At 35.8% G+C, this 19,963-nt stretch overlaps 2 protein-coding genes across 3 annotated transcripts in view; one reads left to right on the top strand and one right to left on the bottom strand.

Annotated features, from left to right (window-relative positions):
- Positions 1 to 751: 751 nt before the first annotated feature.
- LOC136856695 (uncharacterized) overlaps positions 752 to 19,963 on the bottom strand; it is a 29,710-nt gene continuing 10,498 nt past the window's right edge. For both annotated transcript variants that reach the window (XM_067134756.1, XM_067134764.1), the window contains exons 2-6: positions 15,774 to 15,883; positions 14,926 to 15,034; positions 14,352 to 14,437; positions 12,182 to 12,415; positions 752 to 5,487 (exon numbers count right to left, since the gene is read on the bottom strand). In XM_067134756.1, the coding sequence (XP_066990857.1) occupies positions 5,446 to 5,487; positions 12,182 to 12,415; positions 14,352 to 14,437; positions 14,926 to 15,034; positions 15,774 to 15,833 (531 nt within the window). In that variant the 5' untranslated portion in view covers positions 15,834 to 15,883 and the 3' untranslated portion in view covers positions 752 to 5,445. The remainder of the gene's footprint in view (positions 5,488 to 12,181; positions 12,416 to 14,351; positions 14,438 to 14,925; positions 15,035 to 15,773; positions 15,884 to 19,963) is intronic.
- Positions 14,359 to 19,963, top strand: part of LOC136856646 (uncharacterized) — a 120,333-nt gene continuing 114,728 nt past the window's right edge. The window contains exon 1 of the mRNA XM_067134704.1: positions 14,359 to 14,514. The gene's annotated coding sequence lies outside the window, so the exon portion shown is untranslated. The remainder of the gene's footprint in view (positions 14,515 to 19,963) is intronic.

Genomic DNA, 19,963 nt, shown 5'->3' with positions numbered 1-19,963 from the left:
TCTTATGCAGCAGGAAATGCTGCTTATTACTCGAGTATTTGACAACAATTAATGTTACCTTAGCCCACGCGTACCATTTTAAGATATCAAATGCGGCACCAGAAAGATAGATAATTACATATGTATAGAGCTGTTGGCATTTATATCAAGAGCTTTATATTTTGTAGCTTTGTCATCAGGGTATCTGAAGCCTCCTGGAATTTTCGTCAAGGCAAAATTGCTCGAAATAATGGTGTACTTTTTGCCAATAATAGTCAATAATTATAAAAGTATCAAGAGAGACACGTCCTACCCTACAATATTGCATCAGTTTGACCTCAACAGAGAACTTTTCCATTGCCTTCTGACCCAAACAATCATCATCTGTACCCTGTTGAGGTATCATAAATCTTTGGTATTTTCAATTCTTTTATTTGAGAACAGTCCTACTGTCATTTCAGCTTCGTTGCTGATCCTCCAGTTAGTACGTTTTCAAGACACTGCCATGCTATTTTAAAGAGTATCCAGAAATGCAGAGGACTTGGTTAGTTGTCTGACCATTTTTCCATTCACAATATATAAATATATATATAAACATACACATATATATACATATACATATATATGTATACATGAGTGTATGAACACACGTATGATTGTACGTGTACACTTGCGCACAAGATTTTGTTAATACTAGCATGTGCGTATGTGTATCAGGGTGATACTCAGAGAAAGAGGGACCCAGAGTATTTAGGAATACACAAAAACAAGATAACTGTCTAAAAGATTTTATTATTCCAAAAATGACACCATGACGGTGGAGGCTCAATAACAAAATCAACAGTGAAACTGAATAGCATTACTTGTTTTACAGGCATTAGGAAGTTCACTACAGTAACAAAAAAAAGGAAAAGCTTAATCTTATGACTATTAAACCACTATCCTTTCCTTCAGCTGTACAAGTCTTTGTAATGACAATATTGTTGTTTTTGTACGTGGGGAGAACTTTCCTTTACCCGCCTTCTCTCTTCTTGAAGGAACTGAAGGATACAGGGATCAGATTCCTTTACGAGAAGAGTATGGACGGGGTCCTTTGGTCTGCTTCCTACAATTCGTCATTTTATGGTATTGAACGATAGGATTGTCATTCACATTGAGTCCTCTTAGCGTTTACGTTCATGCATTAGTGTATGAACAAATGTCATTCACATAGAGTCCTCTTAGTGTTTATGTTCATGTATAAGTGTATGAACAAATGTCTTTCAGATGAAGTCCTCTTAGTGTTCATGTTCATGTATGAGTGTACGAACAAATGTCATTCACATGGAATCCTCATATTGTTTACGTGCATGTATAAGTGTATGAACAAATGTCATTCACATGGAGTCCTCATATTGTTTATGTGCATGTATAATATTATGAACAAATATATACAAGCAGTTCCTTTGAATAGACTTAGGAGCTCACCATCTGAAATTATTCATATGTTCAAAACTGTATGAAAACTTCAGAGACCAATTTTGTTGGCTTGGCCTTTCTTGGGTTTGAACTTCTAGTTTACAAAAAGTAAGACAGGGCAAATCTTTTCATCATTATAGTTTTATCAAAGGTTATTAGATTAATGTTAATGAACAAAGGAATATAAAGGTCACATAAGAATTGTTCAATGTTTTGATGACCAGTAACCAATTCCTCTCAAAACACTGTTTGCTCACCTGAACAAGACAAGATATGTATGAAAATATATATCTAAGTATTATTATATTCGGAACTGTTTTTAATATTGTACAACAGTACTCAGTAGAGAGCCTATCTCCACCAATACTACGAGCACATTTTTAGCCACCAGAATCAGACAGCTGTTGGGATCCTGAAGATATCTTACATGTTGAGGTATTATTAATATGATTATTTAATTTGGTTACTGAATCTATGGTGGGGTTGTAGAGTTTCAATTTTTGAAGGTTGGAGCAAATGCAAAACAATATGATTTCCTTTACTATAGAAGATCACTTTGTTAAAGGCCACCAAAAATTAATTATATTTTTATTGGCGGTGATGATGGAATGCAGTTTTCCATGTTGTTATCAGCTTAGTGTTTGAAGATTAAATTGCTTATGTAGGATAACATTCGTAACTGTGTATGTATGTGAAGACACTAATATTAAAAGAACTTAAAATGCCAATGAATATGTCATCACAAAACAAGATACTTTAACTTACATTCACTACCCTAAAATGAGACGGATATAAACTATACTTCTTAGGTAAAAAATAATAAAAATAAATAAGATGAAGTACGGTACATAAGTTGTTCTAACTACAACAGCAAGTTATCAGACAACTCTTTTAACACTTAACAGTAAAGTCAATCTTTGAATGCCTATGTGGTAACAAATGCAAACTCTACATATCTAAAAATAAAAAGGGTCAAACCTAACCTAAGCAACATTCTACAGAGAACACAACAAATGTATAGATCATGAAAATCTATTGGGGCAACAGTAGCTATTGTATTTTCGTGCAGATCCGCAGCGGAACCCTCTAAAGCTTCCTGTATTTATTGACTTCCTCATACAACAGGGTGAATTATACAAAAATGTTATTTGTGTTATTCCTCGCTCATTTATCAACACTTAAACTTTCTTTGTTGTTTGTTTACCTTCATAAGGCTTAAGGATTTGTTCTGAGATACGCAGATCCTGAATCGTAGGATATATTGTAGAAAGAAGTTGGGTTTTAGTTCTGGAGCTTAGAGGGATAAATTCTCTCCTTGTTTGTTAATAAACTCTATAATTATACGAGAGATAAAATAAGATAAAATTAATTAAACTCGTCTTTTATATTTATATACAAAACTGGTTACTTTGATAACAGTAACTCCCATGAATTTTTTTTATATCAGAATAGAAATTTAGTACAACCTTGAGCAAAATCACGAAAGTAAGTCTATTTAGCGCGAAATATATTCTTGCTATTGGTACAGGAAACTTGGAAAACAAGCAAGACCATAGAAATACGTGTTTAAAGAAACCATAGTTTACAGTAATTCTATCAGTGCTTATCCCTAAAATCTGTCTGTTATATATGGTTTGTATAAAAGACAATGATTCCATCAGTGTAGGTTATTATCCTCGAATTAAGAACCTGAATGATGTACATTCTAGTTACGAATCCTTCTGAATAATGTCGATGAAAGCTAATGATATCTTTCCAGTTAAAATGTCATGAAATGTTAGTGTACGTCTAACCATTTACGAGTATGTACCAACAACAAAGACTCGAATTTATCCTCTAATTTAGGATAGCAGCTGTGCCAAATTTCCAAGAACTGCAGGATTTTCCAAGCCTTGGAAAACACAGTGTTTTAAAAGTAGACAGCAACTTTTCTAGTATTTATAGCGCTGTGTAAGTGCTATATTTCCTGCTGGGAGCAAGGACTCTTGCGCACAAAGAGAGAGAGAGAGAGTTGGCACCTTGAGTACGACATTTACAACCAAAACAGACTATCTGAGAACTTATATTTCGGTTTTTTCTGAACTCTCTGAAAGAGACATTCATGTTTGTTTCATCGAGAAGAATTTCATTCAACTATCTTCAGAAACACCTGTGCAAGTTGCATTGCAGTGTAAGACACTACAGCTCTATCTGCTCCCTTGAAGAACTAATTTACTATTGTCTAAATCTTCTGTGAAAATTCTTCACGTAATTGGCAGAGAAAATGGTACACTCTACAACCTTGCTGAGATCGCCACCCATGAAGCCATTCGAAAAATACCATATTTCGTACAAACAACGGAAATAAAGTTCAAGCTACCTTTAGCACTAGAAATCGCATAATTAGAGGAACTATCTTTTGGAAGCTACTTCGTTCCTGCAGAGCTATTTCACAGACAAGTGTACAGTCTAATGATGCCAAGAATTTTACTTTCGAAAATTAAAAATATATATAAAAATGGCAGTGTCTTTGATATTTCTTCAAAAATGGTTATGGTTCTTGAAACGATCTGATTGCGAGATTTCTTCGATACCGTCATGTTTTACTGCAGTTTGGTCATCAAGGTTTAGCATCGCCTGCTAAAAGTCTTTTCTCTGGATGAGTTTTCCGTCAGTGGTTGAATTCAATAAAACTGATCCATTTGATAGCAAGAGATCAAAACCTTAAGGTGCGTCCACACTACAATAAATGTTGTAAACACTTGTTGGCACCTTATCTCATACTTGTAACAAACAAGTTGAAAACAAGTCAGTGACCGTAAATGGTGAACGAATCTTTGGTCAATACTGGATAATTGTATGAAGCATTGTTAGGACTACCAATAAGTCGTTAACTTGTATTCAACCTGTTTGTGATGAGTGTGGGATAAGATGTGCACTTTTGACATGTCTTACCGTAGCGTAGACGACCCTCAAGTTTAAGTTACCTCGGACGATTCAAAATCTAGGTGACACAAAGCTCAGGATTCTCAGCTACAAGTACGAAGTTGGCACATATTTAGCAACGAATGTTTTGTAACAACCTCTTGAGATTGTAAGTGCATACGGAATGAAGATGTCAATCATAATCGTCCATAGCTCTACTGTAGTTCCTTGTCATATGTGGAAAGCGGTGTAAGTATTATAAGCTACGTTATCCTTTCCTTCCATGGTAACATTATGGTATAGCCACCAAACTTATTGTAAGTCTTATACTAGGCCTACGTAAGGTACATCAAAAGGTTCAGCCTCAGGCTGAGCAAGGCAACACCATCACAGGATGCGCCTTTCAACCAGCAATGACAGAGCTCTTGTCATTACTGAAAATTAACAGATACTATAAAATTAAGAAAAGACGTAAAGATCTTACATAACACAATCAAACAAAAACACGTTACATCTTGAAACAAATCGCCAAGCAAATGTGTCAGTGGCTCCAACAGCAGCAAACTTCACAAATGCGATTTTTGTTGCAAACTGGGTTCATGTATTGGCACTGGGTCACTGATACAAATTATTTCAAAAGTAACTGCGGTATCATGTGTACTGTAACCATCTCTTCATACTTCAATAAAACTGATCATGGACCTTAGAAAATTAGTCTTAAAAACTGCCAGTAATGAGTGATTTACAAAGATCAGTTCAGTGTCGTTTGATGCTGAAAGAAGCTTCTTTACTTTATGTTCAAAATATCTTTGATCATCCTTTGCAAAAAAAAACCTAGTTTAGGAATATTGTCTTTGCACTGTCAGATCCCTTCTTGATATTTTGCTATCACTGTCACAGCACATCACTGTTCTGTCGTTCACTTCTGAAATCATGGGACAAATTTGCTTCTTTCAGACACAACAACAACAACAAAAAATAGCTTTTTCCTAAAGCACAGAAAGATTCTAAACAGTCTGAATAATTCTGCTGTGAATCTGCCTCTTGAAACACCAGACGATTCTTATGTGGTGAGACTTGGCAATGGGATGATAGGGTTGGTGCTCATATGTCCGATTCCATTGTGGGGACTTGCTGTCTTTTTACCTAAAAAGGAAAAAAAATTATCATTTATTGAATTCTACTTTGCACTGATCTGTAAACATATAGATTTCTGGATATTTATATATGCTTTCGTCATTAATAAACACTTAAAATTGTCACATACTACCATTACTACTACTACTACTAGTGCTACTAGTTTCTACTAGCCTTTATCAAATACTGAATGTAGCCAAGCATCAATGCTACCATTTCTTGATTACAGAAAAACTCAAAACACTTCAAATCTAAAACCTTTGTTGTAGGAAATTGTTAGTATGCCAGCGAAAGAAACTCCAATAATTAGAAGGATAGTATCCATATATTATCAATAAAGCTTCAGAACAACTTGATTTGTCTACTATAAAGAGTGGAACAACTAAGAAAAGTTTCTGTTTAACCACATACAGACTTCTTGAACATGATTTTGTTGGTAATTTTCTTTCAAGTTGCCAGTGATGAAAGAAAGTAAAACGACAACAAGAAAGTATACTTTGCTTAATTTTATGAAAACACTCTGGAAAATAACAACAAAAGGAGAGGAAATGAATCTTAACACGAATTTCGATTGTGGATAAAAGCAAATTAATGAATATGCAAATACGACGCACAGTTCACAGGATGCCAGAGAAAGGATGTTGAGTGCGTCAGTGTAAATAATTATATATGAAGAGTTCCAAGGCCGACATTGTTAAAAAAAAAAAGCAATGTAAACAGATTCCCAGTGCTAGAGGAGTGGTTACAAATGAAAGAAATAGAGAGAGCATAAGGCTTCCTTTTCCCAAAAAAGTTGTGATTGAGGGTTGAACTTCCTTTCGAAAATATTACACCATTTTACTTAGTTGTAGTTCTCTCTCTCTCTCTCTCTCTCTCTCTCTCTCTCTCTCTCTCTCTCTCTCTCTCTCTCTCTCTCTCTCTCTCTCCATAACTTCATTATTTCTAAATTGACCTTAGTGAGACATGAAGGAGTTCTCTAAATGATGATTTAACTAATTAGTTATTGGTGTTTTTAAAACGTTGATATTGCTGGAATAAGTTATCAAGTAACGTGATTTATTATTATTATTATTATTATTATTATTATTATTATTATTATTATTATTATTATTATTATTATATTAAGCCAAGCTGCAAGTTTAATGGGAACAGCTGAGTGCTGCAATCGCAGTGGTATTTATTTATCTTGATTCACCTTTTTTTTTATTCTCTAAAATATTCTTGTTGAAAGTTGGATGAAGTTATTCTCTGTTTGTGTATCTATAATAGCTCTAACGTATTGTTGAATAGAGCAATATTTCCTTAGACAGTAATGATGTGTTCATTAGTTAATTGCCCATACGAGCAAAGCTTAATGGAAGATGGTCCGAAATGTTCGTCTCTGTGACCTGATGATCAGGCTTTACCACATTTTATAGAAATTTAAATTCCATGTCTTGGTTTCTCTTGAGATGAATTCAAAGAGATTACTATCAATTCAGCCAAAAAGGATTACATCACAATGAACCTGAGATCACCAATTGGAATTTTCGTGACATTTGTCCTTTTCACAATTGGAGAACAACGTATTGGTGTATTTTGGCTTCTATCATCAGTTTACTCTCTCACATTAAAAAGAATATTTGTGTAAATTATCCCAATGTTATTGCTTGTATTTTGGAATAGTGGAAACTTGATCTGGAGTGAAATGGCTGAATTTTACGCTCATGAGACCTGTGGATGCTTAGATTCTATTTAATCTATGTCCTTCTAGGTGTGATGTAGCTATGATCGAGGAACACAGTTCACCCTCCTGCAGTTCCTTGTTTCCAATCAGGGACTCCACACATTTCCTTATCCCAGGTCATCGATCAGAAGGAGGCTAGGTCACCTTAGGTCTCAAGGTCACTCAAGTATCCCTCCATGAGCCGAAATCAAAATTTCAAAGAGAGATGCTTCCAAAGAAAACCTATTTCAGAAACAATTTTCTTAACACCCTTGAAAACTTGGTTACATATCTTAAGACAACACAGCGACTAAAGGGTTACTCCTCGATATAAAAATTTCCTTTGTTAATCTTGAATCGGCTTTTGTGTTTCTTGTCGTCTACGTCAAGCGTCATTTATTCCCAGAGATCTCTGGGGCAAAATAGTTTTTAAAAAATTAAAATGTCCGTGAAATGTATCAGAGACGAGCATTTATGACTATTTTCTATTTTTCAAACGGAAGCCAAGACCCCATTAATGATCAGTTTTCTTGGGATGTTTTTCGGGTTCGCCTTACACTGCCAGTTTGAATCCGAACTGAGAATAAACGAAGGCGCCTTCCCTCTCCTGTTGGGATTCGAACACATCCGTTAAGAACATCCATTCAGCGTTGCGGCCATTAAAAATACATGCTTCTGGCGAATGTAAGCAGTAAGTACTTTATTTAAGAGTGTGTTTCTGCGGTATGTGCACATTTAGTCCCTAGTGATGTTAGCACTATGTTCTGACGATATATAGCTTTATTTTAATCAAAGTGTTTTGACATAAATACACGTAATCCATTACAGCTTTTCATCTAAATTATGAAACAGCCAAAGAAGCTCGTGTAGAAAGCGAATAAAACTGAAATTAAGCTAATTCAGTCTAGTATTGCACAATATGTTCTTGTACATGTGAAGGCATATATATATATATAATATAATTATATATATATATATATATATATATATATATATATATATATATATATATATATACACATACACACACACACACACACATATATATTTATATATATATATATATATATATATATATATATATATATATATATATATATATATATATATATATATATATATATATATATATATAGACATACACACACAGAGAGATTAATCCGTTGATATAACTCTGCAAACTAAACAACTACCATAGCCATGAAAGCTTGGAGAAAATGTATGATGATACCTCAAAGAAAAAAAAATAGGAATAGCCAATAAAATTGTCTGTAGGCACAACAATAGAGAAATACCGAACAGAGCAGAGAAAAAACAAGAGGTTTTGGTTTTCAAAAGAAGCAAAACAGAAACTGAAGGCTGAACCACTACTACGACAAACACAAGCTGAAATCAAGAAGTAAGTGCCATAGAACTACTATAAACTACGAGGCGTAGAATTATCTCAAAATGCAAAAGCCACAAATACAAATACAGTATTTAACAGACTGGTTGATATATAATACATGATAATAAAATGGATACAAAGCAACAACATTAATTCTTACCTTAGATGCCTTGTGAAAGGTAGATGGAAAGAAAGAATTGTTTTATTACTTAGTGACTTTGGGATATATTACTGATTACTGATTAATTAATTAAAAATAGATATAAAAATTCGAAACTACTGTGTGGATGATGTCGGTAAATAACAATGAACTAAAACTAGATTTAAATATAAACACGTTTCTGATTATAATAACCAGGAATTCGTAAATTGTGGCTTTACTCCACTTGTCACTTACTACTGAGCTTTTGTTACCTCTAGAGCCTTTTCAGCCCATATTTGAAATTCACAGCGTTTGAATGGTCATAGAGACCATTCATTTTCCTAGTGTACCCAAAGAAATGCTTAAGACAATCTGGATTGTGTGTCAAAATCTACCTGAGGTTATGTGAGGCTTCCAGCATGCTGAACATTTCTGATTATGCTTTGCTGTAACTTAACATGCCTTTTTATTTGAGGACTTTTAACTCATAGTACTCACAACCTGGAATACCATATGGAATGTTTATTTTTTTATGTAGGTCTTTACCAAATTCATATCTCTTATTGAAATCTCCGTACGTGTATAGGAATTCACAATATCAAACTAGTTGTTCTTAATAGAACAACAATCAGGTGTTTGTTTCCAGTTCAGAGAGCCTAATGGCCCCTTCTCTCACAAATTCTGAAGGGAATTAGCACATGATATAGATACCAGTAGTTGACCTCTCGCATTTGAATGCATTTCAGAATTAGTTTTACCTTACATTCCACTTTGTATTCCATTTCTTAGAAAAAACCTGTCAGTGACATAACTTCCAGCATATTTTATTAGGTAAGGAACGTCAGAAAACAAAAGCTTCTCAGTGTGCCCTGGGTTTTTATTCTATAACTCATATTGTCAAGAGGACCCCTTTTAGATTCAGTGCCACGGTCCTCTACTACAACAGCATAACCCACATCCACTACTTTTGATATTGTCTCTTATAACGCCTAATGCATTTTGTTTGATCGAATTAAAAATAGGTTGGTTTTGCCAGTTGCCTATTTGACCTAGCATCAGGACCACCTGAACTTTTCCAAGCTGCTTGTCAAGTACACCCATTCCTTACCAAGACTTCTTATGTTTTTTCAATAGGCTCTGCTTTTGCGTGCAGCAATACTGATATTGACGCCATAATCCCTGGTTTGCAATAGCAATTTTTTACGTGTCCCTTACGTGTCATGGGTGGGAAAGAGGATGCGTGACGTCACAGTAGCGATGAGTCATATCCTTATATGCGCTCTGGCTGACCAGTTTTTTGTAGACTGTGGGCTAGATTAACTTTATGTATCACACATTTTTTCTGATCTGAGTCGCACAGAACATAGATGCTTGATTGCCATCCTTTATATAATCACTTCCTTGGCTATCTCTGTCTCTTGTAAAGGAAATTAGGTTGTGGTCTTCGATGTGTATAATTCTTACAAAGGGAAATATTTACATAGTGACAGACTGTGCTCTCTCTATACCCACTTTTTAGAGGTTCAGTGAGCATACTTATACAGTAAACACTATTCTGTTGAGCTTAAAGTTGTCATGTTTATACCCAACCTTCCAGTTGTGTAGATGTATTATATTCAAGAAAATAGCAACACTTCAGGTATACCAAGATAGGAATATTATATATATAGAGCGTATTATTATCACCAGCATTTGAGTTTAACGAGGTGCTCGATACTCAACGCCTTTGCTGTCTTCTACTTTGAACGTTTTTGTTTTGTTTTATCAAGCATTCCGACCTTTATGTTTTCATTTTGGCTTTTGCCCATTGTGCTCCCATTGTGCTCCTTTTAGTTCTTTCAGTAACCCTGTACTCTGCAATATGCGGCGAGTTCAATTTATCCTTCTCCCTTAAATTATTTCATTCAATTTTCTTTTCTGTTTCATCATCTGGCAATTGAATCTCATTCTCAAAACTTCATTTAAAGACGTTTGACAGCTAAGACTATCCTTTCTAAATGTACAAGTTTCTGATGTAAATACTGAGCACTTCCAATCAAAGTATTAATCATCATCTTTGACAGCTACTTTGAAACGCTACAAATCAACAGTTCTCCACATCAAAATATCTTCATTCACGAGTATCTTTGTTGTTCTTCCTGCGTTGCATCTTCCATTTACACTGACACAACATCTCTTAAATATGAAACCTTACCACTTAGTAAACTTTCTCCAGAAGCCTTTAACTCTTGAATATTTTCTTTCTTTCATTTCAGATTTGTTGATTCACCCATTTATCACTTTTCAATATCATCTCTTTTCTTTCGCAATTCTTCCTGGAATTTTACGATTATGCACCTTGTTCAGCATATTCTAAAGTCTCTTTCATCGTATATAACCCGATAACATATATACAGCTTTTGTCAAAACATTATTTTGAGCATAATCTTAGGTACGTGTGACGCCATATTTCTTTCTTGTGGTCTGTATATTTACTATAATGTGCTACTTTTTAACACTGATATGATTTTTGCATTATATGCTGAACTTGACTTGTTCCTCCACCATCTAATGAATCAGTTTCATCAACCTCGTTATCACTTTTATTCCTAAAGTTTTTAATCACTAAGCAGACATCTTCACCATAACGAATGCATTTTTCAGTGGTCTCTCCAGAGGTTCTCAGGCTCGTATATACCATGCCTGCAAGTCTGTAATATACCCATTTTGAAATTCTTTGATTCCCATAGATTCTGAATGCCGCACTACATTCATAATACTTACTTGTTTGTATTTACCTCCACTTTTTTTAATTTTGCTTCCTAGTTTATTACTCGATAAAAGTATGTTTTAACCTCATAATGGTGCAACTTTTTATTTGTAAAAATTCTTATTCGTATGTTTGATAAAGCACATTGTTCCCGTAAGGGTTTAGCTCCGTCAGTGCACCTCATGCGGTGCACTGTAGGCGTTACTTAAGATTCTTTGTAGTGTACCTTCGGCCCCTAGTTGCAACCCCTTTCATTCCTTTTACTGTACCTCCTTTCATATTCTCTTTCTTCCACCTTACTTTCCAGCCTCTTAACAATTGATTCATTGTGCAACTGGGAGGTTTTCCTCCTTTTACGCCTTTCAGACCTCTTACTGTCAATTTCCGTTTCAGCGCGGAATGACCTCATAGGTCCCAGTGCTTGGCCTTTGGCCTAAATTCTCTATCCAATCCAATGAAGCACATTGTTCATGTTTGCTATATATTTAGACACAAAGGCTGTAGGTATTTCTTTACTGATGTGTTGGGACACCATGCATAAATGCCAGTTTTTATGGTAACTTCCATAATGTTCTCAGCCTTAAGAAACCTTTAATCAGGACAGTTTTCACTAAGCAGTGCATCAACGCTGCACAACCTTATTCAAGTAAACTACAAACAAGACACAAGGCCTCATTAACATGAGCTTGTCCCCCGCCCCAACCCCCCAGGACTACTAACCTTGTAAGTGAATGCTCCGGAGACGCAGCAGAAAATGAACATGATAATCAGTTCGATGAGAGTGAGTCCAATGCCCGCCATCAGGAAAATCTTGTCCTGATCGTAGTTACTTTGGTTCCACAGGCTGTGGTAGTACCGGGACCTCTCAATCATCCAGCCTATGATGAAGTAGACATTCACGCCTATGACGGCCAGTGCTTTTACCAGCCATAACCATGCCAGCCATGGCTTGTACTGAAAAATGTAGCAAAAGGTTAGAGATGTTGAGGTATCTATGTAGGTGATTAACACTTGTTACCTTTGAGCTTAAAAATCAAATGCTTAAGTCTATACCATGTGTATCCTGATTTTATGTATAATGCCCATAGTTACGTAACATAATTTTCGAGTTGTATGATATGATTATTAAATATTTTTTTATTTATTTTTATGCATGCATATAAGTATGCATGTATGTATTTCCTTTTATAAGTTTACTTATCTATTGAGAAGTTACTTTAGAGTCTGTATGGAGCTATTTCAGACTAAAATTTACTTAAATTTGTCATATAAAAGCTTTCCCTGTCAAATTATGAATTATCTTGACAAAGAAAATTATGTCTTGAAAAAATTCAAGAACCAGAGCGAAATTCGATATTAGAATCTCGAATACCTTTTTTAGTTATGTCAACCAGAATACTTGGTGAGCAAACAGTTTGCTATATTATATGGTAGTACAGAGTAGATGGAAGTACAAATTGACGGATGAAATGGGGGGAAAAGAAGAGTAGCTTGTAGCTGTAGGTATATTTGATCATTCTTTAGTTAAATCGAAAACTAAGTTTAGTGTGTGTTTTACCTGAAGAAGAAAATAGGAGTGTAAGCATGATTAAAACAAGAAAATTCAATTGAGAAGAAGTAAGAAGAACTTATACGGAGCAAATAAATGAATTATGAGCTAAAGACATGGAGGAGGAAGCGCATGAAGGGTTTTTAAAATTCTGTGATGTGATCATAGGGAAAGTAGGGAGTTTTTGTGGATCTAGGAAGAGGACTCAAACAGTAAACAGTAGAAGGTGAAAACGAGAGTTTAGCGAATAAAAAAAATGAGATTGGTTTGAGGTGCGGTTGCATGAACGAAAAAAAATTATGCATACAGGAGGATGACTTAGGGCCAAGAGGAAAGTAAGAGACAAAATGAGGGCAAGTAATAAAAACAATAGGGGGAAAAAACATGGCAAGAACTTCAGTGAGAATAAGTTGTTCAGCAGGAAGGAAATGCAGAGGGAAAGATCAATGAACCTTTCTGCCCCCACCCCTTACAAAGGGGTAAAGGGCTCATAAGCCTAGTCACCTCAATGTCTTTTGGGATGAAGTTGCAAGCCAATGCCCTGAAGGTGACCCACCAGAGTTGACTAATTGAGAAATAACAGAATATAACAAAATACATCTAGAGTGTACAGCTCACTCGGTGATCAAACCCACGATCTGTTGCTGGCGATGCGAGACTCTTGACCACTGGTAGTAATAATTCTACATGCCAGTTCAACAGCAATAATGAATAATCAAAAAGTTTTCCAAATTTCCATATCCCTTATGACCGAGTGTGATTTTATTTTTTTTTTTTTAGTTTTTCAGTATTCATTTTTGGGAGAGGTATGCAAAAAGATCTCCATATAAGGTCATTTTTAGGGAACTCAGTGTACTGCCGTTCTGGATCGACTTATAATAAAACATTAAACATCATATTTTATTAGACTTCCATGACTGTCATTTTTAGTGAAGTCTGTTGATTGCATAATTAAGAACGTTGTTCCGGGAATGTTGTGTCCCCGTTTAATGTGTCCGGCCCCGAAGGAGGGCAGTGCCGTGAGGTGCACTGTAGGCATTACTCAAGGTTCTCTGCAGCGGCCCTTCGGCCCCTAGCGGCAACCCCTTTCATTCCTTTTACTGTACCTCAGTTCATATTCTCTTTCTTCCATCTTACTTTCCACCCTCTCCTAACAATTGTTTCATAGTGCAACTGCGAGGTCTTCCTCCTGTTACACCTTTCAAAACTTTTAACTCGCAATTTCCCTTGCAACGCTGAATGACCTCATAGGTCCCAGCCTTTGGCCTAAATTTCATATTCCAAATCCAGTTTTCTACCAACTATTAGCTACTGTTACCTTTTGAAGTTGGATTTCCTTACCTTACAGAAGGCAACGATGAGAAGGCTGGCGAATAAGAGGCACACGACTCCTTCACCTATGCCGATGTTCACGCGAAGGCTGTGGTCTGCGGAAGGAAGGAAGGACTATTAGTGGCTGGTGAACAGTCTGCTGCAATATTTAGATTCCAGGACTCTGTGAAGTGTGAGTACATGTATATGTATTTTGATTACTGAAGGTATTATATATGTGTATATATATATATATATATACATATATATATATACACACACACATAATATGTGTTTGTAATTTTAGTATACTTAAGATATGATATGAACAGCGATTTACGTGTATGTAATAAGACTGATTAGTGATTTTTTTCTTGTTTGCATTAAGTTTCTTGAGAAGTAAGAGTCCAATACAAGACTGTAATGATCCAATGAAGAGATATTTTCCATAATTGGGAACTTTGCGGAAATTCTTAAATGGCAGTCTTCCTGTATTATGTTTTAAATGATAACCCTACACAAAGTTCAGAAAATTGCCTAAGCATAAAAATGGAAATTAAAAAAAAAATCAAACTTACAGAGAGAGAGAAATTATTCAACTTACTCGTGTCATTTAAGTAGTACTGGCACCATCGGATTCCATGATTCCAGTGACATCTGTAGTGAATGATGAGCTCGTAGCTGTAGAATCCAGCGGTGGCCACGGCATGAATCTGGAATAATAATGAAAAAATAAAAGGTCTCTGGAATACAGGGAAGGTTCCTCAGTGCCTTCACACGTTTTGCGAGTTCGTTCGCAGGCATCTAGAAATTGCTTGCGGTTTTGTGGCTAGACATCGGAAGTTTCGCCTCTTCAGTCTTCTTGTTTCTTTGTCCCTCTAGAGGGTTCTTCGCTACAAAAGACTTCCCGTGAGCTTCCTCAGAACAGGATGCATTATTGGATGTTGTTCGTAACACTGCATTACTTTTACAATTTTAAATGTCATCTGTCATAATTACTGTGCAGATTCGTATGTATATTCAACACATATCTAAACGCGTAATTACTTTGACTGTTCGTGTATTAACATACATTCAGTAGATGAAACCTATTCTTATGGAACATTCCCACAGGGGCCATTGACTTGAAATTCAAGCTTCCAAAGACTATGGTAATGGACAATAAACAATAGGCAATAGAGAGCATGTTCTAAATAATTGCTCATACATTTGCCCATCCACGTGTATAATACATGTCGATATACAGTTGCGTGTATTCTGTTTTATATTACAAACTATATACTTTTATGCCTTTCCAAGACCATCGAGTAAACAGTACCTTTTAGTACATTAAATGAGTCTCATTACATCATTGCATTGTTACGGGAACTGTTGACACAGTGAGTTAAATCTACACTAAAAACATTTCACTGTTTAAATTAATAGGACGAAACTAAATCGTAAATCTCTTACCAAATCCAAAATCGCCAGAAAGAGGCCACAGTTGGCCACTGTCCTTAGAGAATTTGACATGATGACCCTCTCCAGAATATCCCTCAGCTAAAGAATATTTTTACTCCAACCTGTAGATGAGAAATGAAAGATATAAATAAAAAACAGAACATTTTGGTTCTAAATTGTCATGCAAAATAGGATTCTTTATTATAACAATGAATATTGTACATAAAGTGGAAATAAAGAAAATTAAGTACCGGTGATAATATGTCAGGGCTAAATAATGTTCAATGACGACTAATTGTAGTAGCTTTCTCTCTCTCTCTCTCTCTCTCTCTCTCTCTCTCTATATATATATATATATATATATATATATATATATATATATATATATATATATATATATATATATATATATATATATGTATGTATGTATGTATGTATATATGTTTATTTATATAGTGTTCAGCAAATATCCATTTTCTTTGGTATCTTATCCGTCAGTGAAAACAGAATATCAGTCACTAACTGTCGTAAAAACCTTTGAAGTCCTGAATCAAGGAGGAAACCCTTGTGCAAATGACTTACAAGAATTCATTTCAGGTTCTAGCACCAAATCAAAGGCCTTCTTAGCGACCCGTCGACTCTCTTGACAAAACACGGATCCATTCACGCTTTTGCAGAAATCTCACTCCATGAATGAACTACCTTTTGATTTATATTATTTGTTATCTTGTCGTCTTCGATATCGTTTACTTCTAATAACCAGTGCGCACATACGAGTGGACAACTTATTCGTTAACTTTCTCTTTATACAAACTTCTTCAGGTTCTTTCTCCAGATTCTGTTACCACCCAAAAGTGTATCATTTTCGACCATTAGCCATCCAGTCATGTTTTACCTTCCGGCAACTTAGATTGCAAACTTGCACTATTGTCTTTTCTTTGCGTAAATTCTCATCATGCTATCAATATGTAACAAAGGCATTTTTTTTCCACAACATAATAACTTCCCCATTTACATTCCGGTACAAAAGTCACTTCGATCTTTAAAAATTTAAAACTTCAGATCATCCATCAATATAATATTGCAAATAGACATTTTACTTTTACAATTTTATCACAACTTTTCCTTAATGAACAATATAATCCACAATCTGTTACTTAACCAAATCTACTTTGCTCTCTCCTCAGAGTGTAAAATAATCTTACTTTTTCACCTAACTGAAATTCCAAATACCTTTTCAGGAATAATCAGTTTTTTCTAGGTATAAGTCTACTTCCTCTGCCTTTTTTAGGTTTCTGTAAAAGAAAACTATTGTTTGGGCTTTGTCTGTCCGTCCGCCCTCAAATCTTAAAAACTACTGAGGCTAGAGGGCTGCAAATTGGTATGTTGATCATCCACACTCCAGTCATCAAACATACCAAATTGCAGCCCTCTAGCCTCAGTAGTTTTCATTTAATTTAAGGTTAAAGTTAGCCATAATCGCGCATCGGTGAACGATATAGGACAGGCCATCACCGGCCCGTGGTTAAAGTTTCATGGATCGCAGCTCATATAGCATTATACCGAGCCTACCGAAAGAAAGGTCTATTTTCGGTGGCCTTGATTATAAGATGTACAGAAAACTCGATTGCTCCGAAGAAACTTTGCCGCATTTTTTACTTGTTTTGTATACAGATGGGCATTTGAAAGGCTCTTTACGCAGCTTCCTTGATGAGATAAATCATGCGTTATTTAGTAGGCAACCAGTTACATTCTTGTTGCCTTCAACTGTTTTATTGCTTTGTTATTCTCAACAGTCAGTTCTACAGCGTTTTTCAAACAGTAATAAAACCTCGCTGAAGAATGAGTTTGAACGTACACGTAGGTTATATCCTTATAACTGCACGCATGTCATCCACATATTGTTCATCGAAGCACGAGTAGGCTTGCGTTTATCGTGTTTATAAGCGTAAGTATGCATAAGTTTATACATACTGTAAATGTATTAATTTATGCTTATTAGTGTATCACTGCTGAATATACGTAAAGTGTATTGTAGGTACCACACACACAGAGAGAGAGAGAGAGAGAGAGAGAGAGAGAGAGAGAGAGAGAGAGAGAGAGATCGTAATTACTTTCACAACAGTGGTGGGTACTTTGTCATTACACGCATTTTCCTTGTCTTCTAACGCAATCTTATGTCTTTAAAGAAAACAGATTTGTGATACATAATAGGGGTGACACTCATAATTTGACGTCTCTTAGTAGTGTTCACGCGTTATTTATCTCATTGTACTTGGATATTAGTATTTCCGTTACAGAAAAGGCAAGTAAAACATGCATGTATATTTTCAGGTTTATCTTGTACTTTGTACTCAGGAGAGTCAGGTGTTTGTAACTTAGACCTGTTTATAACGAGCACGACTATATCCTTTGGCAATGTTTGCCTAAAGGACACAGGACAGACTACGTGACATTCTTCAACCGTAAGGATGTGAGTCCTGCTCACAAAGTCCAGTTTACATCGCCAGAAGTATTCTTATCTACAAGGTTAAACGTTGCCCAGTAAAGTATCTGTTGGCATGACCTGCACATCGTTGTGTATGACAAAGAATTTGTTCATGGTTGACTGTCCTCATTTTTTTAACAGTAGCCGTTCTTTAAGGAGTAAGCGGTTAGGAAAAATGCTGTGGCAGACATTCTCCCAGAGGGAGCTCAGAGCAATCAAACGAGTTCTTCGTTTAGGGTTATAGGGTACGGAAAGTTGTTTTTTTTTCACCCTTGGCTTAGTCTTGCGATCATATTCTTGACGTTTCTCACATGACAGAGGTACCCACAGCTAGGCCGAAGCTACGCCCACGCCTAAGGGAAAATTAACTGAATGTGAAGATTGTGATCATTATTCAACAAAGCCTCTAGAGATTATTGAGTATAAGTATAAAATTCGGAAGGAGGTTTTTCAGAGAGAGAGAGAGAGAATCGTCCTGACGTAAATTTTTGCACCCCATCTAGAGGGACCCCTGTTAGTGGGAGCTATTTATGATGTCTTTGACCGCCAATGATTATGCATTGGGCGTCATTCGTGGTTAACGCTATCAATTTTTGGCCTTTGTGACATCACTTCCGCTGTCACGCACCCATTCGAGTTAGATTACGTGTTTATAATGGAATATGTGATTTAGCAGCATAAATTGCGGTGGGTGTTTTGTGACTCCGATGTTCAGATATCCGTGTTACATGTTATTCATCCGCAGTCTCCAGTGCAAATCTTGCAAAAACTACATTGCATACTTTTCTGTTTCCGGAACCCAGCCCACCATATGCCGTATTAGATTAGGATGACTTACGTGTGACTGTACACAGTGGAACTTCCTTAAAATGACAGGCTTATAGCAAGACACGGAAAATGTAATTAAAATGACGTAGTGTTTGCAAATACGTAAACAGTATGGGCGTTACTAGCTTCCGAAAGTTGGGGGAGGGGGGAGGTTCTGGCAATAATGATTTAGAAGTTGCCAGTCTGTGACGAGAAAAGCAAGCTTATATTGCCCGCGGGAGATGGGGGGCGGGGTTTGGGAGTGGTTGGATGGACGGTCGTGCACTGCTTTCAGTAATTTTAAAGAGGCGTTTCTGGGGCCAAGTGGGTTGGGTATTTGGTCATTGGTTAAAGTTAGTGTTAATTACGTAAACGCTGTGCCTAGTAAAACTTCATGAATTGTTCAAATGGCCTGATATTAGTTATTAGTATATGCCAAGAAAAATAAAGACTAGGAACAGCAATGTTACTGTTTATCAGTTATTATTATTAATAATAATAATTCAGATGAACCCTATCCGTATGGAACAAGCCCACATTGGCCATTGACTTGAAATTCAAGATTCCAAAGAATATGGTGTTCATTATTTACAAAGGTTACGTGAGCAAACAATTTCCTGGACTCTCGTTATTATCATAGCATCACACAGTCATTCACGTTCCCAAAAGCAATATAAAAATTAACATCTGCGTGTACAAATTAATTTAAAAAGTAACGTGGAAAAATATCTAGCTGCTGTCACGACATTCTACAAGTACTTCATAGCCGTATTAGAATTTATCAAAACACTTTCAAACACAGGAAAGCCACGAACCTCCAACATTCACACACACACACTACCGTCTAAAGTTTAATTCTGATGCTCCAATGATAGCCTACTGAGTCTAGTGTATTGAGTAGTAGTGA

This window comes from Macrobrachium rosenbergii, chromosome 3, assembly GCF_040412425.1.
Source record: "Macrobrachium rosenbergii isolate ZJJX-2024 chromosome 3, ASM4041242v1, whole genome shotgun sequence".
Lineage (NCBI taxonomy): Eukaryota > Metazoa > Arthropoda > Malacostraca > Decapoda > Palaemonidae > Macrobrachium > Macrobrachium rosenbergii.
Note: the sequence above shows the minus strand (reverse complement) of the source record. Positions and strands in the feature narration are given on the sequence as shown.